General features: G+C 49.3%; 1 protein-coding gene across 5 annotated transcripts in view; it reads right to left on the bottom strand.

The window, feature by feature from the left end:
* Positions 1-22563, bottom strand: part of ARHGEF2 (Rho/Rac guanine nucleotide exchange factor 2) — a 41979-nt gene extending 19416 nt beyond the window's left edge. Inside the window, exons 1-5 of one of the 5 annotated variants that reach the window (XM_037498217.2) lie at positions 22265-22563; positions 20620-20737; positions 12250-12367; positions 11613-11652; positions 10318-10411 (exon numbers count right to left, since the gene is read on the bottom strand). In XM_037498217.2, the coding sequence (XP_037354114.1) occupies positions 10318-10411; positions 11613-11652; positions 12250-12367; positions 20620-20737; positions 22265-22527 (633 nt within the window). In that variant the 5' untranslated portion in view covers positions 22528-22563. Of the gene's footprint in view, positions 1-4255; positions 4350-4541; positions 4701-6520; positions 6530-10317; positions 10412-11612; positions 11653-12249; positions 12368-14383; positions 14402-20619; positions 20738-22264 lie in introns of those variants that run through there. The other 4 variants (XM_054690929.1, XM_054690930.1, XM_037498218.2 and 1 more) reach the window with 4 other exon arrangements.
* Positions 22564-23857: the final 1294 nt, after the last annotated feature.

The following is a 23857-nucleotide window of genomic DNA, read 5'->3' as shown; positions in this document are numbered from 1 at the left end:
TCCCGCGCTTCTGACTATACCCAGTGCTTATATAAATAAATAGATAAATCTTTAAAATATAAATAAATAAAACCTGTGCTTCTTCCACCGTAGACCTTCCTTTAAAAAAAAAAATGCTTGGAAATGAAGGGGAAGGAAGGATGGCTGAAGGATGATGGATGGACACCAAGACATGGGGTCCCAGTGGTACCCTTGTCCCTGCTCCAAGGAGGCCTTCTTCCTTATCAGAGCTTCTGAGTCTTTAATTGCTCTTATTTTGCATTTCTCCCACCCCTCCTCTCTACTTCCTCTGAGCTTTCCTCTGGTCATCAGAAAAAGGCCAACCCAGAACCTTCTCATACGTCATCTCAGATCTTGGTCACTTTGGGGAAAGAGATGGGGTGAACAGCAGAGGGCATTGTGCTTGGTGGTTCAAAAGCCTAAAGGTAGAGGCTGTCTCCCCTTTTCCAAACGCTGTTGCCCAGGCTGAGAAGAGGCAAACAGCGAAGGGCATGAAGGACAAGGCAATGCCCAAGCCCGGCTTCCTGTGCTCCCTCTGTAAGCGAGGCCTGCGTTTCCAGGTGTCCCTGCTCCTCTGTCAGGTACATGTAAACCAAGAGCTCTGTGAGAATTGTGGGATGCTCACAATCACCTCTGCTCCAGCTTCCCCTTCCCCAAAATGGCGAGATCTGTCTGGTGACCAGGAGCCCCTGGACTGCAGGGGTGCAAGTCACATGTTGTGAGGGGCCCTGAATCATGGGGGATGAGTTACAGGGCTGAGGTATGAGAAGGTGAAATGCTTATGGCCAGGGGTGGAGAAGAGGGCTGGGCACAGCCTTGGGGAGGCGAGGCTACTTTTTGGGCTTCCAGGGACAAGATGAAGGCAGGAGGCGGAGGAGAAGGCAGCTAAAGGGAAACACAAAAGCCAAAGCCAAAAACAACACAAAAAGACATCGCTGCACACACAAAGGCACTTAATAAATGCTTGCCTAATGAATGAAGATGAGACACTGGACAATAGGGGAGGCACATCTGTGAGGCAGAAGAGGGGCACTAAGGGCCACAGGAAATAAAATCTGGCTAGAGACCCTGAGACCCAGGCATCCATCCTGGAGCTCAGCCTGCCCCCCACGGGCCACACCTGTCGGGTCAGGAGAGAGACAGGCAGAGAGGGAGGGGGGAGTGATGCAAACAGACGGGCATTTGTGCAAGTGAACAATAGCTGTGCCAGGACTCCCTGCCCTCCTGGCACAGGGCAGGCCGGCTGAGTTGGGAGGGGGACAGCTGCTCCCCGCACCATCCCCCAAGGAGACATAAACAATCCCAGAAGGGTCCAGCCAGCAATTTCAGTCTTTTTCTCTTAGCTCTGGGAGGCCTGACCAGTCTGCTCACTCAGGCTCCTAGATGATACTTCAGACCCCAGACTGAATCAAAGAATGGATCTATTTCCTACTCTCCAAGGAGCATGAGCCCCCTACTTCAGTGACCGATCCAAACCGTAAACCAGAGTGTCTGGGGGCTGACACACACACACACACACACACACACATACACCACATGCAAGCATGAAACTCATCTGCTCCCTCCCTGATCCCAAGGTCATGGTCCCAGGGAAGCCAGAGGGACTGAGATCAGACCCCTCTTTCAGTTCTTTGGGGAGCCTTAGCCAAGTCTTTCTCTTGACACCCTCCCCCCAAGTCCCTTAGTGACTTCCTTAAGCTTCATTCCTGTCCCCCAGGCTCCCTTCCCTTCTCCTTCTCCCAATCTTGCCTTCTCCCTTCCCCCTCAGCTCTTTCCCTAACCTCCGGGACCCCTAGAATTTTTTTTTACGCCCCTTAAATGCTTCAGTCTCTTGGGAGACCCCCAGTTCCTCAACTTGCCTCGAAAACTGCCAGCCCTCACATCTCCCACCTGGTTCCCCCAGCCCTGCTCTCCGGATCCACTCCTAGTCCTGCACACAAAGCCAGCCACCTCTCCACTATTCAGAACAAAGAAAGAGTCTCTCCCTCTCTTCCTCAGTCCACCTGCCCACCACACTCCAGCGCAGGGGTCCTAGAGATTTTAAGGGGACCCCTGGTCTCCAGAGCCATTCCTGGATCTCTGGACCCTATGGCTCTTAGACAGGAAAGGACCCTTTTGTTCTGAGTCTGGGGGAGGAGGGAGGGAAGCACAGGAGGCTAAAGAGAGAAAGAGGGACCTATGGGGTTTGGGACTTGAGGAGGTAGGAAGTAGAGCAGAGAGAATTGAGGGGGTGGAGAAGTGAAGACAGCCTGGAAGAATAGAAACAGAGTGAAAAGAAAAAGGAAGCTTGGGGAGTGGGAGCTCGCGAGAAAGATGCTATGAGGGTGGGAAGGAGAAAGGGGCAAGTGCGACCTTAAATTTCTCCCCCTATCAGGAGGTGCCAGCAGGAAGGCAAAGACTGGCAGAGGGGTATGGTATGGAGTGGTTAGCTCTGACCCCCCAAATAGGTAGCAGGGGAGACCATCTTCTACAAATAATCTCATTTCCAGCAGCCCCCCTCTACTTCCCACCACAGTATAAAAAGAAAGGAGACAGCTGGTGTGCTTGGGGGAGGGGGAAGAGGGGATCCAGGGTTTGTTGGCTAAGAACCAACTCCCCTCTTCTGTAACCACAGCTTTCCGGAGGTGGCCCTCCCCTTCCGACCAGCCCAAACTGACAACCACCCTCCTCCAGTGGCCTCTTTGCCCTCTCCGATCCACCCACTCAGCCCCCCCCCACGCAGCACCCTAGCCAGATGCCTAACCTCCTCACCCCACCCCCAACGCGGCCATCCTCAAGATAGGCAGAGACAAGCTCTGGGTTCTAGTCCCTCCGGTGACAAAAAAGACAAAAAAGCAGCAAGAAGACCCAGGTATCTGCCCCGCCCCCTCCCCAGTGCTTCCAATAATGTAAAAAGGATCCAGTAACTACCCTCCCAGAACACCTCTCCACATCCCCCTCCAGGTCTGATTCCCCACCCTAGGCTCCCCCAAGGCTTTCCTTTTTAGGGTGGAACCAAATTTCCGTGGTTTCAAAAAACCACTCCGCCCCCCTTGGCTCTCCTCCAGGGTCTCCGCAGCTCAAACGGTTGAAAAATAAACAGACTTTCCGTGCTGTGGCCAGGCCTGGCACTGGGCTGAGTAGAGCCTGTCTGCCACCCCACTGTTCCACCACTTCAGCCACCTCTCCCCTGGCCCTGTTTGTTTTAGGTCCCACTCCAATCCCGGGTTGCTTTCCTGTGAGCAGAATCTTATCCCAACCCCCCCTAAGAAAAAAGTTCCAGGATGGAACCTCTCCCAAGTTAGCCTCCAGGCGGGTAGTCAGACTAGGAGCTAGGAGGGAAGTGCAGGGAGGGATTCCATTATTTCTGAAGGTTCCAGAGGGACACTGCCAGAAGCTGTAAGTCAGCACAGGTTGGGGGCGGGGAGCCCAGGACCAGGCAGGGGCTAGGAGGGGAGCCAGAGATAAAACCACCATTAGGCCGGTCCTGGCCTTTCTGATAATGGGTACTGTGTGCTGCCTGCAAGCACGACCCTCCTCCCAGCTCTCACTCTCCACCCACCAGTCTGCTTCATCAATTCCTGGGGTACGGGGTATGGAGAGGTCACTGCCTCTGGGAGTGGGTCTGGGTACAATGACAGGGATAAAGGATACTTGGGAAGGAGAGGCCAGAGGTCATGCTGGGGATGGGAGGACGATGATAATTACACACCAAGACTCCTGAAATGATAGGTGAAGGTGTCCCAAGAAGAGACAGGAGAACGGGGGGGGGGGCGGGGGGGCAGGAGGACAGTGCCCAGTGGGTCAGCCTAAAGACCCCTGTTCGGGAGAACAAGGAGCTTGGGAGCTGCCGGGGCACCGAGAGATGAGGGACCGGTGTTCCGGGACCCCCAGGGGTACTCAGCACCCCAGGGGTGGAGGAAAGGCTCTCAACTACACAAAGGCCTCTGTTCCCTTCACCTGAGCTTGATGGCTTGGGGGGAAATCAGGCGTCCAGAGCCCAGTCACCCGCCCACCGGAGGCGAGAACTGAATCACAGCTGGAAAGTCCATTTGCGACGAGAGGAGGAGCTGACTTTTGTTTCGGCGGGGCGCGGTGACGGCGGGAGGAAACCGGGAAACCACCCCCTCCAGCCCCGCCGCCGGATGGAGGGACAAAGGGGGACCAACCCGGCCCGCGACCGCCGGGTGGGGGGCGCCGGGAGCAGCCCGGTGGGGCCCGGGCCGGAGAGCCACGCCGCCCCCACCCCCGCTCCGCCTCCCGCTCCATCCCTTACCCGGGCAACTTTCTTTCCGGGGGCCCAAAACGCCCGGTCCCGCGGCGACCACCCTCAGGTCCACTCTCTGGGGATCGGGGCGCGGAACCCGGCCGGAGCCGGAGGTGCGGGTCTCACCGACGGCTCCCCAGCCCCCTCCCCACGCGCCCAGTCCCCACCCACCCACCCACCCGTCCCGCCGCCTTCCCGCCCGACGCTCCGCCCGATTTTGGCGCCCAGAAAGCAGGGGAACAGATGGGGGGCGCCCGGGGGACCGCGGGCGGAGGGAGAGGAGTGCGGAGCCCACCTTGCTCGCCAGTTCTTTGCTCCGGTCGATCCGCGCCCGCGTGAGGGATTCGATCCGAGACATAATCCGAATGGGGGAGCCCGGGAGGACGCGGCGCGGACCCAGGCGTCCCGCTATTGTGCGGGGAGGGCGGGGAGGGGTCGGCCCCGCGCGCGCCGGCCCGGGGACAGGAAGTCTGGCTCCCCTCGCCCGGCACCCAGGGCCAGTTCCTCAAACCCGAGTCTCCACCCCCGCGGGGGCTCAGGAAGGGGGAGGCGGGGCGGAGGGAGGGCGGGGTACCGGCGCGCGGGACGGCCCGCTGGGCCGCGGAGGGGCCGTCCTGGAAGTGCCGGGGTCGGAAGATTGGCAGGAGGGGCCCCTCAGTTTCCCTTCCCTTTCCGCCGCGGCGCTCTCACCCCCGCCGGCTGCATAGGTCAGGCACCCGCCACCCCAGCCCAGCCCAGCCCAGCCCTGCAGCCCTCGCCCCACCCAGGTCTGGCCTTTCCCCTCCCCCTCCGTGGTACTTGAGTCTTTAAATTAAAGACCCGCCGGCGGGACTGTCTATCCGCCCCCAGCTCTCCAGGGAGCCCCGGACTAGTTCCTTCCTGGTCTTGGGGCCCATCAAAGCCAGCCAGAGCCTACCGACCCCTTTTATGATTGGGGGCAGGGGTGAGGAGAGGGCGGGGGAAATCAAAGAGGAACTAAAGGCTGGCTCCTGAGAGGGCGTGAAGAAGATTCACCCCAGAGGTCTAAGATTACGAGGACAGGATTGTCCCTCAAGCCACCATTTCTCTGGGGCCGGCCAGACTGCACTCTGCCCATCCCCCTCGGGCCCCGCCTCTGCCAGCTCCTGCGGGGGGTGGGGGGTGCTGCTCGCCACCTTTCCCGAGGGCTGAAAGCTGAGGAACTCCTTCCAGGAGTCTAACCCCAGTGCTCTGATGCCTGTAAGGACAGAACCAAAAGACCAGAAACCAGCCTGCTCTGGTTAGGGGGCAGCTGGGGTAAGGCCAGTCTCTCCATACGAAGGAGAGTGAGGTGAGGCATTTTCTTTCCAGGCCCTTCGCCCCAGCCTGAGCCAACCTCCACCTTCATGAGTTTCCTGCTCCTGGGAAAATTCCTACTCCCACTCTAACTCTAATCACACTGCAGTTCCTCTCTGCCTCAGGATCTCCTGTTTCTCTAGAGAAGCAGGCGGCCCTGTGACATGACATCCTGAGTTTGCAGGGTCCTGCCTGATTGGGGTCCCAAGAGGTGTGGGGGAAAGAGGGAGGGAGAGCCTCCCTGGTGGCTCAGTGGGTTAAGCACTGCACTATGAAGCGATCCGCAGCCTTTGCAGCACAAGTTCGGCCCTGACCAGGGAAGTGACCCACCTGGCACAGCAGACCTCTCCTGACTTGCCCGCTGCTCCCCTCAGCAGGGTATTTCAGTCAATCTGCCTGTTCTGCTCCCCACTCTGTCTCTGGTGAATCCTCTCACCCCCCACACCTCTGGCCTGTACCCCAGCTTTTGTATGCATAAATAAATAAGTCTTAAAAAAAAAAAAAAAGAGGGAGGGAGAGCAGGCCCAACCCATATCCAATCGGCAGCAGGGCCAAGCTGCAGGTTTCAAGCCCAACTCAGCACTCCCGTAGGTGCCAATTTTAGCCTCTGCCACTATTTCGGGCTCCACAGTCTCACCACTGGCTGAGCTGGTTGGGCTCCTCACCCCCAGCACCACCCCCACACAGCTCCTCTGGCATCCCCTCCTGCCTAGCAACTCCTTCACCTCCTTCACCCATTGCCCTGTTTAGGATCCTTATATAGCAAAGGCCAGAAAAAAGGAGGAAATACCTGTGCCCCTTCTCGGATGCATGGAAATCAGAAAGATGAAAGGACTTTCCCAGGGCTGGGGGAGGCTGATTCCCTCAGGCTTGCACCTGTAGGGGACACCTCTGGGGAGACCTTAGGAACACTCCAAAACCAGCAGTCCAGAGGCTTCCAGGCCCAGAACCCCAACTTACCTCCCAGGAGTGGGCAGCCAAAGCTGAGGAATGTACTAAATTTAAAAACAGATAGCCAGAAGCCAGTGGCTCCACCCACTGGGGGCCCAGAGAAAAGGGGTGGCCTGGAACCTCAGCTTTTCTTCCTGGCCTAGGCTGGACACTGCAAGTTAAGGCCAGAATCTTAAAGGGCCACACTCCAGTCTGGGACCTAATAAACCTGGGATTTAAAACCTAAGGGGTTTTTGAGGGAACTCTTGGTCTTTAAACCCAACCCCTCAGCCCCTCTGTCTCAAACCCCATTCTTCAGCCCTCTTTCCATTCCACCTGCCCTTTGTTAATTATCCTGCCTCTCACTCTCTGCCCTCCCTTCCCAACAGGAGATGAACAGCAAGGAAAGTACAGGTACATTGGGGTGAGAAAAGGAAACCATTTTAAGTTCTAAAAACACCTGAGCTATTTTATGGAAGCAGGCCTGCAACTTGAGTTAATTTTCTTTTCTTTTTTTAATATTATTTATTTATACAAGAATCGGGGTACAGGCCAGAGGCAGGGGAGGGCAAGAGAATTCACCAGAGGCAGAGCAGGGACCTGAACAGGCAGAACAAGGGAGAGATCTGCTGCGCCATGTGGGAATCTCCCTAGCCATCCGGGAGTCAAACCCCCGAAACCGCACTGCAGAAGCTGCAGACAGCTTCACAGCACAAGGAACCCTTTTCCTTTTCTTTGCCATCCCTGCCCCTTCTTCCATACCACTTTCATCCCAGCACCACTCTCCTCCATTCCTATCCTGCTACCTCCCAGAGTTTTAAAAAATATTTTAGATACCCAAAAACAAAAGCCAACCCTAATTTCTGCCAAAATTGAAAGTAGTCCCCACTACCTTTAGCTCATTTAACTTGATAAATGTGTCCACCACTTTTGGGGTAGGGGCGGGCATCCCAGGGAAGAACTTGTTTGCCAAGTCTTGGCCTGAGTCTCTGGTTAGCATAGCTAGCCACTGCGTTAGAACCCAAGAGTTACAGGGCCTCCCCAGTGGCGCAGCGGTTGAGCGCTGGGTTGCGAAGCTGCCAGCAGCTTCTGCAGTGCCGGTTCGATCCCCGGCTGCTCCCCGGCCACCTGCCGCGCCCACTGCTCCCCTCAGCAGTGTACTTCGGTCCTTCTGCCTGCTCTGCTCCCCACTCTGGCTCTGGTGAGTTCTCTCACCCTCCCGCGCTTCTGTCTGTACCCAGTGCTTGTATAAGTAAATAAATAAATCTTTAAAAAAAAAAAAAAAAAAAAAAAAAAGAACCCAAGAGTTACAGTGCCCGAGTGTGTATTCTGGGAGGAGGTGATAAGGCATAATCAACTCCAGTGGTGAACCTTCAGGAGGTGGTGGGAGCAAGGAAGAGAGGGGATAAGCTTAGGTTTACTGAAAGAAAGAAGCAATATTATATCATCTGGGCTCACAGTACAGCTCTACATCCTAACTGTGGGATCTTGGGCAAGTCATTAGCCTCCAAGTTAGCTTATCTATAAAATGGAGATGAAAATAGTTATCTTTGCCAGAGTTGTTACAAGAATTAAGTGAGATGACCTCTGAGAAAGTGTTTTGGCAAGCCTATAGTGCTAATCAAATAGGACGGAATAAGCCACTCCCCTCTCTCTCTAGATTCCACTGAGCTTCTCTTCAGCCCCACCCTTTAATGTTTACCTGCAAGTCCATCCTGAGCTGGGACATACGGAAAGAAGAGATCTAGTGCGGTAAACACACACATTCATGATGGTGGAAGGAAACTGGCCAGGGGATGACAGATAGACAGACAGGGAAGTAGGAAGACAGGACCAGAGAGGCTGGTGAGGGCAGACCAAGTAGGACGCTGCCTGTCTGGCCTCCACAGTGTCTACCCACATTCCCCTTCACCAGGTTATTCAATCTTTCATGGAGCTGTTAGACCAAGGGTGGGGAAACAAAGACCTCTGGGATCTGGCTGGCCCTGGGCATTCATTCCCTTTCACTGCAGAAAGAGGATGAATGGGGGCCTCCCTGGTGGCGCAAGGGGTTAAGCACCGCACTATGAAGCAATCCACAGCCTCTGCAGCATGAGTTCTAACCCCGGCCAGCCAGGGAGCAACCTACATTGCGAGGCAGACCTCTCCTGTCTCGCCCGCTGCTCCCCTCAGCAGTGTATTTCCTCAGTCAGTCTGCCTGTTCCGTTCCCCGCTTTGTCTCTGGTGAATCCCCTCACTCTCCCACACATCCGGCCTGTACCTTGGTTCTTGTATAAATAAATAAATCTTCAAAAAAAAAAAAAAAAGAAAAGAAAAAGAAAGAGGGTAAATGTCCAGCCAACTCTTCTACCCCGAACTGAGGGCAACTGCCAGTGGGGGGACAGGACTCAGACCCACGGATTGGATCTTAGTGTTGGCTATGTTCTCTAGAGAGCTCTTTTCCCCATGGGAGGGAAGAAGCCTTGCAGCCCCACCCGCCCTCCCCTTGCCAGTTCTAAGTTCTCCGTCTGCGCCTCCTCATCCCAGACCTAGCTGGTCTCATGCCTGTGGTGAGAAGGTGCTAACAACCTGGTTTCATCTCTGCCTTCCCTACCCACCCAGAGGAAGGGAATCCTGGCTACCAGACTAGCAGAGAAGAAAGCCCTGGCACATGGGGCCGGGAGGTGCCCCGACAACCTTCCAGGGTGAGAATCGTGGCTGCTAACAGTGACTGTGACAGTGTCATTTCTGCACTTTCTGTCAGTGCTCAGAAGCACTGGGGTTGGAAAGTACATGTGCACTTGGGGTGGCTATGGGAGGAGCAGGGGGTGGCTCATTCTGCCAGTAAATGGGTAAAGTAGAAAAGAATTCAAGCAGCAGGAGGAACTCAGGTTTCATGAGAGCCTCGGGGGTGATAACAAGGAAGAGAGCAGTGAGCTGCTCCATGGTCCTTGGTCACTGGCCTTCCTGGGATGGGAACTGCACTCAACCCACACAGAGGGGTGTGCTTGTGCTCCCATAACCTTATACTTTCTCTCCTTCTACTCTGCCTATGGTCTAATTGCAACTCCTTGAGCTGCCCTATCCCCCCTAAAATTATGAGTGTAAAAGCACTTTGCAGACCCTAAGACTCTAGGAAGAAGTAAAAAGTATTGGCTGTAGTTCTTATCATTGTTCTGTCCAGTGGCCAAGATTTCCGTTGCCCACCTCCTAATTATGTGAGACCTAAAGAAAGGGAGGGCTAGGCCACTCCTCAACCTCTGAGGCTTCTGGCATTTCTCGTCCAGCTATCTGCAGCTGGCTGCTAGAGGAAAGATGATTTGCTGGGGTGCAAGGAGGGAGGCTGGGAGAGATAGCATATGTTCCCTTAAAACTGGAACCACTGGGCCTCCCCAGTGGCGCAGCGGTTGAGCGCTGGGTTGCGAAGCTCCGTGGCCTCTGCGGCGCCGGTTCGATCCCCAGCTGCTCCCCGGCCACCAGAGGAGGGTCCCACATGGCACGCAGACCTCTCCTGCCGCCCGCTGCTCCCCTCAGCAGTGTACTTCGGTCCTTCTGCCTGCTCTGCTCCCCGCTCTGGCTCTGGTGAATTCTCTCACCCTCCCGCGCTTCTGACTGTACCCAGTGCATTTATAAACAAAACAAAACAAACAAACAAACAAACAAATAAATAAAACATGCCTCTAAAAAAAAAAAAAAGATTATAAAAAAAAAAAAACAAAAAAACTGGAACCACTGCCCTGAGTCTCCATCAGATGAAGCTGGGGAGGGGAAGGAAGTGGGGTGGACGAGGAAGGGAACTAGGGAGGGCAGAGGGTCCCAGTCCTGCTGCATCCCCAGCTGGCTCCTACCTTGGCCTTTCCAGTCATTTCCCATAAGAAGCTGAAGGTCCGTCGCAGGGCCGAGCCTGCCCGGGTCCCGGAGCCCCGTTCCAGTTGGCTACAGCTACAGAGAGAAAATGAAGAGAGATGAAGAGATGGAGATGGAATTGGGAAAGAAAAACAAGATAGTCCCAGAGAAATGGTGGATGAAGGTGCCCTGGCCAGGAGCAAGAATGTTGGAGGTGGGGAGGATGAGGACTGAGAGGACTTAGGAAGAGAAAGGAGAGAAAGACACTCCCTACCCATCGACCCCACCCCACCCCACCCCACCTCCTAGGACTTCCTAGCTGTGGAGGTGGATGCTAGTGTTTCCCAGGACCACTATTTATGAGGAAAACTCCAGGCTCCTCCCAAATAAATGCAGACTCCCCCTTCCTACCTAAATTGGGCCCAGTCTCCTCTCTCATGCTGCTCCCCAAAGGAAGTGATAGGAAGTGGGGGCTCTTTAGGGGAGCATGTTCCCCTCACAAAACAAGAGCCTTGTGTGCGACCCTCTGCTGTTTGGAAAGGGCCTCTGGGCCTAAGGCCAAAAAGGACTGAATTTCCTAGGATTTCATCAGCCCCTTCCCGTGAGCTAATCCCAAACCCAGAGCCAGGAGGATGTGTCAGCTAGAGATTTTCAGGACCACAAATCAGAGTCTGATATCTTAAAGGGCCCATTACTAGCTCACACACCCACACGGTTTTAGAGGGCTGACCCACTCTAATTAGACTTCAGCTGTATGAGCCAAATAAACAGGTGCTGATTTTGCATGCTTATTTACATAGCTTTTGCAAGCTCCCAGCCTCCACCCCATTCCTGAAATGTTCTCTCCTGCTGGGGCTCTACAGCCCTTGTCCAGCACTCCTAGGAGCCACTCCCCATTGGTCACTTATCTGAGCCATCCAAAGCTGCCCCACAGTCCTTGGTCACTGTCTCTGCCAAAGACGGACCTCCACTCACCTTCTGGCCCTCACAACAGCAAGCAACTCCCACTCTCTTTTAATCACCTGACACCCTGGGTATCAACTTCAACTTATACCCCTTTATTCCCCCTAATTTCTTCCCTATTCCACGGAGCTACCAAGAACCTTCGGAGCCTTCCCTGGCCAAAGAGAAAAGGGTAAATTCTGTGCAGTTAAGAGAAGATATTTGGAGTCTTTAATCAGAAACATGAAGGGGAGCAATGTTTGGGAAACAGAGACCCTACAAAATCCATGCCCCACTCCTACAGTCCCTCCCCCACATCTAGGCCTTTGGCCGGTGCCGAATCCCCCAAACTCACCTTCCACTGAGGTCAGCAGCAGAGAACTGGGATAAATTCCCTGCCAACACAAAAGGACATGAGAAGTGTCCAGCTAAAGCCAGACAAAGGCGCCCAGAGCCTCCCCCACCCCCTCCACCTGGATCAGGTTCCCAAGCCGCAGGTGCCTGTGACGCCATTCCTGAGGGCGGCAGGCACTGGGGAGTAAGGGAGGGCGGGTCTGAACAGTGGAGCTGAAGGACTTAGGAGCTAGGGGAACAGAGCACCCAGGTTATGTGGTGAAGGGGCTGAGAGCCCGATGTCTGCTGTCTCAGTTCTGTTTCTAGTGAATAGGGTGGGAGTTGTGGAGGTTTCACAATGAACACCCAATGCCTCATCTTAGGGACAAGGCATGTTGCAGATAACTGTCCTCCATCTCTGGTGACAGGGAGGCTAGAGAGCTCACTCTGTCTTATGTCCTCCTTCACTGGAAGGAGAGTCTCTGAATGCCAAAGTTCTGAGTTCGGGGAATCTCTCATTTGAATAAAGGCATTTTGGGAGCTCTAAGCATTTGTGGTTACACACAACTCAGGACATGTGGACCATAAACAGCTAGCTCTGAGGAGTGGTGATGAGACCTGACAGAACCACCACTGCTTTGCTCCCCGCTTTTACTCACCAGCTGGATCTGAGCAGCCAAAGAAGCAATTGATGCCACTCATGGATACAGACTTGGAAAGCATTCCAGTGGCTCGGTGGTCCAGAGGCCCAGCAGATGGATGACAGGAGTCCTGACCCTAGAAATCATGTCAGGAATCCTCACCAAAAAGCCAGGCTTCATCCGCCTCCCTGCCATGCTCTTCATTGGCACACAGCTGGCACCTTCTTCTATTTTGCTTCCCACCACTCACTAGCTAGGTATCTGGAATATTCCACTAACAACAGAGGAAAGTTATTCCTGCTATTTAGCATCCATCACTTTGCTGCTCAAGCCTGTTCAAGCCCAGGCTTCCTGAACAAAGTATTTTAGGGGGCTAAAACCCCTGGTGGCCTAGGGGTTAGGTCTCAGAGCTATCACTGTCCTTAGATTACATGGGATATTATAAAACTGGCCATCTATCAGGCTATAAGACAAATCATAACACATTTCAAATAATCGGTATCATAGAAACCATAGGAGACAATCCAGAAGTCCCTTTCTAGTAATCTAATAAAGAATATGTGGGCCTCCCTGGTGGCACAAGGGGTTAAGACACAACCTAGGAAGCTATCCACAGCCACTGCAGCACCAGTTCGATACCCAACCAGGGAGCTACCCACATGGTGCAGCAGACCTCTCCTGACTCACCCACTGCTCCCTCAGCAGTGTATTTCAGTCAATCTGCCGGTTCTGTTCCCCACTCTGTCTCTGGGGAATCCTCTCCACCCCCCCACAGACACCTCTGGCCTGTACCCCAGTTCTTGTATGCATAAATAAATAAATCTTAAAAAAGAGATATTCCTATTAAAAAATTTTTAAAAAAGAATATGTGATGTATTTATACATCAAAATACTATTCAACAATAAAAATAGACAAACCATTGCTTACCTAACAATAACTGAATCTCACAAATAGAATGAAAGAATCAAAACACAAAAACATTATATGCTACAGGATTAAGTTAAGGTTTAAAACAAGCAAAACTAATTGTTGTTTAGAGAAGCACATAAATTTATGTTGTTTAGAGAAGCACTAATCTATAAGGAAAATTGATCTCAGAAGTCAAGGAAGTGGTTGTCTCCACTAGGAGAGAGGGGACTGTCAATGAGAGCACGCAAGGGGCTCTGAATTTGGGTGACACTTTTTTTGCACCGGAGGTGATTGTTTCCTAAAAATTCATTACATCGTACATGTACAATTTTTTATATACTTTTCAGTCTTTATATTATACTTTAAATTTTTAATAAGCTTTAAGAAGTATATATAGATTTAGAAATTTTAAACATCCTAAATAAATTTACTGGTCAAAGAAGAAATCATAATGAAAATTTATTTTTTTAAAGATTTATTTATTTATGCATACAGAACTGGGGTACAGGCCAGAGGTGTTGGGGGTGACAGGATTCACCACAGAGGGGGGAACAGAACAGGCAGAGTATTGTAACACCCTGCTGAGGGAGGCAGTGGGCAAGTCAGGAGAGGTCTGCTGCACCATGTGGGTAGCTCCCTGGCTGGTGGGGATCAAATTCATGCTGCAGTGGCTCCAAATATCTTCATAGGCTGCATCTTAACCCCTTGCACAACCAGGAGGCCCCATAATAAAAATTTAAAAGCTATTTTATGGTAAGAATAATGAAAATATTACAGACAAAACTTGTGGAAGGTGGCCAAAGTGATGTTTCAAAGGTAATTTGTAGCATTAACATGCTTATATTGAAAAAAAATTTAAGTTGAGCATTAATAACTTATGCAACTTTAAAAGTTAGACAAAGAACAAAACAAACCCAAAGAACAGGAGGAACTATATAATAAAGATGAAAGCAGAATTCAATGAAACAGCACTTGAAACATAACAAAGATAAAAGAGATAGGGTTAATAAAAACAAGCTGTATTTTTTTTCAGGAATGGGCAAATACAACAGACAAACCTCTGTTAAGAGTGATGAAGAGAGAAAGAGAGATGACACCAATAAAAGTAGAATGAAAAAGTGGGCCTAAATACAGAAAGAGCCAAGATCAGAAAGATAAGAGAATATGACCTTCAACTTAATGTCAATGCTTTTGAAAATGCAAACAAATTCTTTAAAGAAAAAAAATATATATATAACTTACCACAACTGAATCTAGAAGAAATAGAAAGTCTGAATAGTCCTATTAAAGAAATGGAATCAGTAGTTAATCTTTTTTTTTAAATTTTTTAAAGATTTATTTATTTATGCATACAAGAGCTGGGGTACAGGCCAGAGATGTGCGGGGTGAGAGGATCCACCAGAGACAGAGTGGGGAACAGAACAGGCAGACTGAATGAAATTCACTGCTGAGGGGAGCAGCAGGTGAGATAGGAGAGGTCTGCTGTACCATGTGGGTTTATACCTGGCTGGCCAGGGATTGAACTCATGCTGCAAAGGCTATGGATTGCTTCATAGTGCAGTGCTTAACCCCTTGCGCCACCAGGGAGGCCCAGTAGTTAATCTTTCTGTAAACAAAATAAAATACAGCAGGCCAAAATAGTTTTATAGTGCCAGAATAGTTTCATAGGCAAGGGACAGACCTTTCAAGGAGTAGACCACTGAAATGTTATACAAACTCTTCCAAAGACTAGGAAATTAAAAGTCTCCAATTCTTTCTATAAGGCTAGTATAACCTGGATTCTTAACCTTAGATAGCACGACACGGGAAAATTATGGACCAATCTCTCTCATTAAAATAGCACAAAAATCCCAAACAAGATATTTGCAAACTATGGTAGATTTTAAGTGGCCAAAAAGTTTTGCAATTCCTAGGAGTCTATTTCTTCACTTTGAATCTGGGCTGCCCTGTGACATACTATGAGAATAAAATGTGCCAGATGTAACATTATGTGATTTTTTTTTTTTTTAGCCTAACCCTCAAGAAATCATAAAGCCTCTACTTTTCCTTACTTGGAATGTAATTACCATGCACACAAGCTTAAACCATCCTCTTGAGGGGTCAAATGGATGAGAACCAAAGTATTGCAGCTGACAGGCTTGAATGAATAAGACTATCCTTGACCACGCACCCTATTCAAACCACCAGATGACTGTAACCACAGGAGTGAGTCCAAGTGAAACCAACCAAACTAACCAGCTAAGCTCAGTCCAAATTACCCACCCACAGTATTGTGGCAGTGGGGTCGGGGGGAATGGTGGTTGTTTAAGCCACTAAGTTTGGGGTTAATTTATCATGCAGCAATAGAGAATTGATACCACAAATTAAATACAACAGTACATAACAAAGATAATCCATCATGACATACTGGATTTATCCTAAGAATGAAATGGTGGCTTACTGAGAAAGCTCTTGAAATGCAATTTTCCCCAATAAAATATTAAAGGAGAAAATAGCATAGGGTAAAATTAAACATCAACTTACTATAAAACCAATGATGTGGCAGTAAGGAATAAAAGAAATCTTCCTTAACTGACAAAAAAAATCTTTCAAAAACTTACAGCTCATAATCAATTTTAGTAATGAAATACAAGATGTGCTTCCTCTAAAATAAGAAACAAGACAAGGATACCCATTACCACCGTTTCTCTTCAGCATAGCAATAAAGCCTTAACCAGCACAGTAGGACAAGAAAAAGAAACAAAAACAATAAATATTGTAAAAGAAGAAACAAAGTCCACTTAAAGATGACATAATTGTCTACTTAAAAAACTCCCACTGAAAAATCCACAAATTGTTATAACTACAAAAAAACAAACGAAAAGCTTAACATCATCAATGATTATTAAGATCACTATATAAGGATTAATTCAATTTCTTTCCTATAAACCAAAAATAATTATAAAATGTTGTTTAATAATAAAAAAGTTATAATATCACCAAAAACTTTAAGGTACCTAGAAATAAATATAATAAAGATTAACAAAACCTATAAAAATAAAACTCTTTTCATTTATTTATTTGAGAGTCTAACTAAAAAGAGAGATAGATTATATTTCACAGAGAGGAAGACTCAATAGTAGAAAGATGTTGATTTTTCCTAAAGTAATCCTTGAATTCAATATAATTTTAATCAATATCCAGCTGGACTTTTTAAAAAAATTTAAAAAGATTTATTTATTTATGCATACAAGAGCTGGGGTACAGGCCAGAGGTGTGGTAGGTGAAAGAACTCATCAGAGACAGAGTGGGGAACAGAACAGCCAGACTGACTGAAATACACTGCTAAGGAGAGCAGCGGGTGAGTCAGGAGAAGTCTGCTGTGCCATGTGGGTAGCTCCCTGGCCGGGGATAGAACTCACACTGCAGCATCTGCAGACAGCTTCATAGATTGTGTCTCAACCCCTTGTGCCACCAGGGAGGCCCCTTAAAATATTTTTTAAGATTTATTTATGCATACAAGAACTGGGGTGCAAGCCAGAGGTGTGGAGGGTGAGAGGATTCACCAGAGAGAGTGGGGAACAGAATGGTGGATACACAGCTGAAGGGAGCAGGGGTGAGGCAGGAGAGGTCTGCTGTACCATGTGGGTTGTTCCATGGCTGGCAGGGGATCCAACTCATGCTGCAGCGGGCTGGAGATAGCTTGATAGTGCTGTCTTTAACCCCTGTGTCACCAGGGAGGCCCCTGGACATTTTTTTAAATTGATAAACTGATACTAAAATTCACATGGAAATGTAAAAGACTTCAAGTAGCCAAGATCATGTATCATCTTAAAGAAAGATAATAAAGTTGGAGGATTTACACTATTACATTTTAAAGACTTACAATAAAGCTACATTAATTGAGACAATGTGACATTGACAGGATTGACAAACAGATCAAAGAACAGAAAGCAGAACCCAGAAATAGACACACATTCATTTGATTTTCAAAACAGTTACCATAGTAATTTAATGGGGAAAGTAGAGTCTTTGTTGTTGTTTTTTTTTTTTTCTTCAAAGATTTATTTATTTATGGGGCCTCCCTGGTGGCAGAAGGGATTAAGATGCAGCACTATGAAGCTATCCTTAGCCACTGCAGCAAGAGTTCGATCCCTGGCTGGCCAGGGACACACATGGCACAGCAGACCTCTCCTGTCTCTCCCACTGCTCCCCTCAGCAGTGTATTTCAGTACGTCTGCCTGTTCTGTTCCCCACTCTGTCTCTGGTGAATCCTCTCACCCCCCACACCTCTAGCCTGTGCCCCAGCTCTTGTATGCATAAATAAATAAATCTTTAAAAAAGAAAGAAAATTTGCTTATTTAAAAACAACATAGGAAAGGGAAAAGACTAACTACTTTTCTCCATTTTGAGTAAAGATCATTGGAACCCATAAATACAACAAAGGATTAGTATTCAGAATACATAAAGAATGCATTCAAAACAATAAAGTCCCTCAAAGAACCCACTGGAAAAATATAGGCAAGGACATGAACAGGAATGTCACAGAAGAAGAAACACAAATACACATATGAAATGATATTCAATTTCATTTGTATAAGGATAATTCAAATTAAGACAACAATGAGATTTTTAAGTATTCGATTGGCAAAATTAAGAAGTTTAATAACTTCAAATGGTGGAAAGGATGTGGATCAAAGGGAACCCTTAGATACTACTGATGGGAATGAAAGTAATTTGCCATTATCTTGTGAAAATGAACTTGGCATTCTATCATACAACTCTACTCCAAGTACCATACCCTGGAGAAGTTCTTGCAAGTGTGTACCATGAGATGAGTAAAGGGATGTTTTTAGTGACACTCTTCATAACAGCAAAGAATAGAAATTATTCAAATGTCCATCAACAGAAAAGTGGAATTAAAATGAACAAATTATGCATGTGTAACACATGGATAAAAATTAGAAACAGTATGTTCAGTGAAAGTCCCAAGTTATGCAACATTGATACAATGTCACATTTGTTAACAGCAAAAAGGGAGATAATATATTATTAAGTGACACATATATTTGTGTTAAAGCTCTTCAAAAATGTAAATGAGTGAAAAGGAAAATTCACAAGTGATTATCTCTGGTACAAAGGCAGGGGAGTAAGAGAAGAGAGGAAAACATAAGTACTGTTTAGTGATGTTCTAATTCTTGAGATGAGCGGTTGATTTACTGGACATTCATTTTTTTTTTTTTTAAGATTTACTTATTTATTTATACAAGAACAGGGATACAGGCCAGATTCGCAGGAGGGTGAGAGGATTCACCAGAGATAGAGCAGGGAACAGAACAGGCAGACTGACTGAAATATACTGCTGAGGGGAGCAGTGGGCGAGACTGGAGAGGTCTGTGGCACCATGTGGGACCCTCATCCGCAGGCCAGGATCAAAACCGGCGCTGCAGAGGCTGCGGACAGCTTCACAGCGCTGTGCTCAACTGCCTGCGCCACCAGGGGAGGCCCCTGGACACCCATTTTAAAACATAATTAAGGGCCTCCCCGGTGGCACAGTGGTTGAGCGCTGGGTTGCAAAGCTGCCCGCAGCCTCTGTGGCGCCGGTTCGATCCCCGGCTGCTCCCCGGCCACGGGAGGAGGGTCCCACATGGCGCGCAGACCTCTCCTGCCGCCCGCTGCTCCCCTCAGCAGTGTGCTTCGGTCCTTCTGCCTGCTCTGCTCCCCGCTCTGGTTCTAGTGAATTCTCTCACCCTCCCGCGCTTCTGACTGTACCCAGCGCTTATATAAATAAATAAAAATAAATCTTTAAATAAAAAAAAAACATAGCTCAAAGAGGAAAAACACAACAGGGAGTATTAGCAACTCAGGCAAACTAAAGAGCACCAGTCCCATTTAAGGGTGTCTAGGTTTTGAAAAGTGTAAGCACTCTGCTTGGCCAAACAAAATAAATTCAGGAGCTCAACTTGACTCATAGATAGTCTGTAAGCCTGTCCTGAGTCTGACTTCTGGTCTGTGGACTTTGGTGAGATATTTACTTGCACTCATTACTGCAAAAGGAACCAAAACCCCTAAATACATAGACAAGGAGAAATTTAAGGGGAGTGCTTAATATTAGATGAAGACAGGAGAGGAATCCATCTGAGCAGGAAGGTATAAAAAGTGAAAAATCCAGGGCCTCCCCTGGTGGCACAGTGGTTGAGCACTGGGCTGCGAAGATACCCACAGCATCTGCAGCGCCGGTTCGATCCCCGGCCACCAGCGAGGGTCCCACATGGCACACAGACCTCTCCTGCCACGCCTGCTGCTCCCCTCAGCAGTGTATTTTGTCAGTCTGCCTGTTCTGCTCCCCACTCTGGCTCTGGTGAATTCTCTCACACTCCCGTGCTTCTGACTGTACCCAGTGCTTGCATAAATAAATAAATAAATAAATCTTTAAAAAAAAAAAAAAAAGTGAAAAATCCATGAGGGAAAAGAAGAAAACCTATGATACCAAGATGGAGGAAAGTGGAGCAGAGATGGTGAGAGAGGGGAGAGGAACAAGATATGGCCATTTCTTGGCTCATGACAAGTGCCAGCCTCTATTTTTCTAATCTATTAACTGTGACTTGAAAGATAGCTTTTATTCTCCTGATTTTCAGAAAGATGAAATACATTTTTCAGCTGTAAACAATCTAGGGGTCAGTTTGACCCCCAAATCCTGTTCTTTCCGTCACATCACATTGAAATGGGGATAATGCCAAGAGCTGAGGAATAAAACTGGATGACAGGGTAGGGTGGGTCCTGACGTGTCCCTCACAGGCTGTCACAGCCCCTTCCCCTCAGCCTCTCCCCCAAAGCACAGGCACCCAACCAGTGATGGGGTTGGAAGCCCCTGCCAGCTAGAGGATGAGCTGGAAGGAAGACCACCTCTAGTCACCAGGGATGTCTCTGTACTCAGGGACTCAAATCTAGCCAATCCCATGTCTCCTTGGTGGCCCCAAGGTCCTGGCTCGAGATCCCCCTAATTATGGTCCCTTAAACCAGGATTATCTATATACTTTCTCGTTGGATAATCCTATGATTATCTCATTAGATACTTATTGTCTCTCATCCCACAAATAATAATTCAAATTCTGAATTTTTCAAATCTGAGAAATGTAGGGTCTGCAGAAAGAAGTGGTTGTAACAGCTCGGGGAACAGGGGCCTTTTAATCAGACAGGAACAGAGATACCCACATCAACACTGACACAGAAAGGAAGAAACAGAGAGTCTTAGAGAAACAGACAGAGGCAGGATACCAAGAGTGGGGGACAGAGCACACAGACCCAGGCAAGCAGACAGAGGGGTATAGACCACAGATTCAGATTCAGTCAGATGAAGTCTGGTGATGCCTGGGCACAGGGACCAAGCAGCTGGCATAACACAAGAGGCACAGAGTGGCACTGGGCCGGCCAGGGTGGGGGTGGAGTGGGGGTGGGCAAGGCAGTGACCCCGGGCAGGGGGGGTTGTTTGTCCATACCACGCAGGAGGGTTGGCCACCTCGGTGCTGCAGTCCCAGGAGGGTGTCCAGTTTCTCTTGGCTCTGCAGAAAATGGCCCTTCCCGTGGCATGCACATCCCGATGTCTGTGGTCTGCTCCTGTAACACACATTGCCACCACTGCCTCTGTATCCAATGGCCAGTGACGAGCACAAGAGAGGAACACGACCTCAGCCCGGCCCTCTTGCTTGCCCCTCGCCTAGCCCTTCCTGTTGGCATAGGTTTAGCCAAGACCCAAACTGGCCTTCCTTTGGGGCAGGCCTTTAGTAGAGCAGCAGAGCTGGCTGCAGGCAAGGGCGACCCCTACTGGTGTAAGAACCGCAATTACCTCAGAAGAAGCCCATGTTCAGGGAGTAAGGGCGAGGTAGAGTCTCACTCTCTGCTGGGTTTCTGATGTCAACCTTTGCTCCTATCTGGCTATCTGGTGTGCCAAGGGCTTCTCCTCACTTGACATAGGGACAGAATTAACTTTAGAGTGAAAGGTGATCCCAGGAAGACCCCGAGATACAGCTGGCACCTTGAAAGTGTTCCCCAAGGCTTCTCTGCTTCACCCATCTGCTCTTAGGAAGGCCTGGTGAGCCCTGCAAGCACAGCTTCTCACCCAAGTTCCCCTTCCAAGTCAGTTCAGGAACAAAGTCCTCAGCCCATGGCCAGCCCAGCCACCCTGCCCAGGAGCTGCAGGCTGGTCTACTCACCAGAGCTAAGGGAACTTGCCCAAGAAGACCATTGCCAAAGCAGAGACACGGTATCCTTCCATGGCCACAGCTCTCATAGAGACCACTCACACTGAACTCTTAGCTCTGGCCCCTGGGCCTTCTCTTTCTGACTTCCTCTGTCTTTGGAGAAGTGGTCAGGGATTTTCCAGGAGGATAGGAGAAGAGATGGGTCCCCCTCTCTCTTTTTTTTTTTTTAAGATTTATTTATTTATGCATAAAAGAACTGGAGTACAGGCCAGAGGTGGAGTGGGGGAGGTGAGAGGATTCACCAGAGACAAAGTGGGGAACAGAACAGGCAGATTGACTGAAATACACTGCTGAGGGGAGCAATGGGCGAGTCAGGAGAGGTCTGCTGTGCCATGTGGGTAGCTCCTTGTCTGGGGATCAAACTCATGCTGCAGTGGCTGCAGATAGCTTCATAGTGCTGCATCTTTACCCCTTGCGCCACCAAGGAGGCCCCAAAAAGGGCACATTTAATGCCCCTACCTGGGCATTAAACCTCCCCAAATTCTCTGGGCTTCAGTTTCCTTATCTGTAAAATGGGAATATCAGGCCCTGTGATCCTTTAGTCCCTTCCAGCTCCAATGCCAATGGTTCAATGAAACCCAAAGTAGGAGGTGGAAGCAATAAGACCTATGTGTCTGGATATTCTCCCCAATTCCTTACGTCTCCTCCATTCCCACTCGCACCCCTCCATGAGATCAGAGAGAAAGGAGTCAGGACCACTAGGGACTGCCACATTTTGCAGGCAGAGTCCTTTTTCCCCAGAGACTCACAAAAGGCCTGGGTTCTGTTCTCCAGGAAGGGGAGGAGGGGCCCAGTCTCTTCAACTGCTGTCATTCCTCTCCACAGACTTTCTCCCAGTCTGGCACTTGAGGGAAGGAGGCACAGGAAGCTCTCTGGAGGTTACCTGCTCAGTGGCTCCTGGAGCTCCCTGCCCGGGCCCCAACTATGTCTTTTGAAGGGGTAATAGTTGTGGCTGTGGGCCCGGAAAGCCCCTGACCGTCGGAGAGGTACAGCACGGGTGCCCCCATCTTCTTCCTTCTTTTTTCCCTCCTCCTCCTCTTCCTCCAGCAGCTCTCTGGACTCCACCACAGACAAGCAGCAGCGAGTGTGGCCTCGGGGCACGAGGTCTCCACCTGTGAGCAGCTCCTCGGGAACGTCCGTGTTCATGGGCGGCACACTCAAGCTAGTCTGAGTCAAGGAGACAAGGAGACAGAGCAGGGTGAGCAGAGTTCTAGAACTTTGGGACCCTTGGAACTAGAAAGTTGTCAGAGTCAGCAGGACCTAGAACATCTCATCACCTGTGCCTTCACTAAGGCACAGAATAGAGAATGGTTGACTTGGGGTCACCAGAGGACTTAACTGTAGAGCTCAGTGTAGAACCCAGGTTTTCTGATCCCCAGTCCAGTGTTCTGGTCAGTTTCTAACCCCCAGTCCAGTGTTCTGCATGATGACGTCCTCATTCTCTCATTATTCCATTTACTGAGCACATGGATGGTAGAAAACAAAGCCAAACAGAGAGAAATAGATTGTTTCCCTCCTCAAGGAATGCACAGTCTCGTGAGCATGTGTAAGCTCACACATGTGTGTGTGCACAAAGGCACATGCTACTAGCCAGACTTTGCCAAATGCCAAAAGAGAAGTTTCAATGGAAGATTTTATGCTGTCAAAGTTGGAGGACTGAGAAGAAGGGAAGCTGAAAGAAGTAGAGAGCCTGTGAGAGGGGCCTGAACAGGGGGAGTGGTTAGAATCTGGCCAAATTGGAGAGAGAGTTCTCACCAAAAAAAGCAGCCAGGGGAAGACTCTAGAGTGAGAAAATACAGTTGATCCCCCTTATCTATGGTTTAGCTTGTTACGGTTTCAGTTTCCCTTGGCCAGCAACTGTCTGAAAATATTCTGTGCAATAAGATATTATGAGAAGCAGGCGAGAAAGACCACATTCACATAATTTTATTACATTATAGTTACAATTGTTCTATTTTATTATTAGTTACTGTTCATTTTCTTATGTGCCCAATTTTTTTTTAAAGATTTATTTATTTACACAAGAACCGGGGTACAGGCCAGATGCTCAGGAGGGTGAGAGGATTCACCAGAGACAGAGCGGGGAACAGAACAGGCAGACTGACCAAATACACTGCTGAGGGGAGCAGCGGGCACGACAGGAGAGGTCTGCCTCACCATGTGGGTTCTCGCTGGCTGGCCAGGATCAAACCCACACTGCAGAGGCTGCGGACAGCTTCACAGTGCTGTGCTCAACTGCCTGCGCCACCGGGGATGCCCTTATGTGCCCAGTTTATAGATTAAACTTTATCACAGGTGTCTATGTACAGGGGGAAACCTAGTATGTGCGTGCGCACGTGTGTGTATATATATATGGTCTGGTACTATCTGTAGTTTCAGGATCCATTGGGGGTCTTGGAATGTACCCCCAGTGGATAAGAGGAGACTACTGTATTGTTGTTTCTTCCAAGACTGTGGTCTTGTGGCGAGTAAGAGG

The sequence above is a fragment of the Talpa occidentalis genome, unplaced genomic scaffold (assembly GCF_014898055.3).
Source record: "Talpa occidentalis isolate TD23 unplaced genomic scaffold, MPIMG_talOcc4v2.1 talOcc4.9, whole genome shotgun sequence".
NCBI classification, from domain to species: domain Eukaryota; kingdom Metazoa; phylum Chordata; class Mammalia; order Eulipotyphla; family Talpidae; genus Talpa; species Talpa occidentalis.
This window is presented reverse-complemented; position numbering and strand designations above follow the sequence as displayed.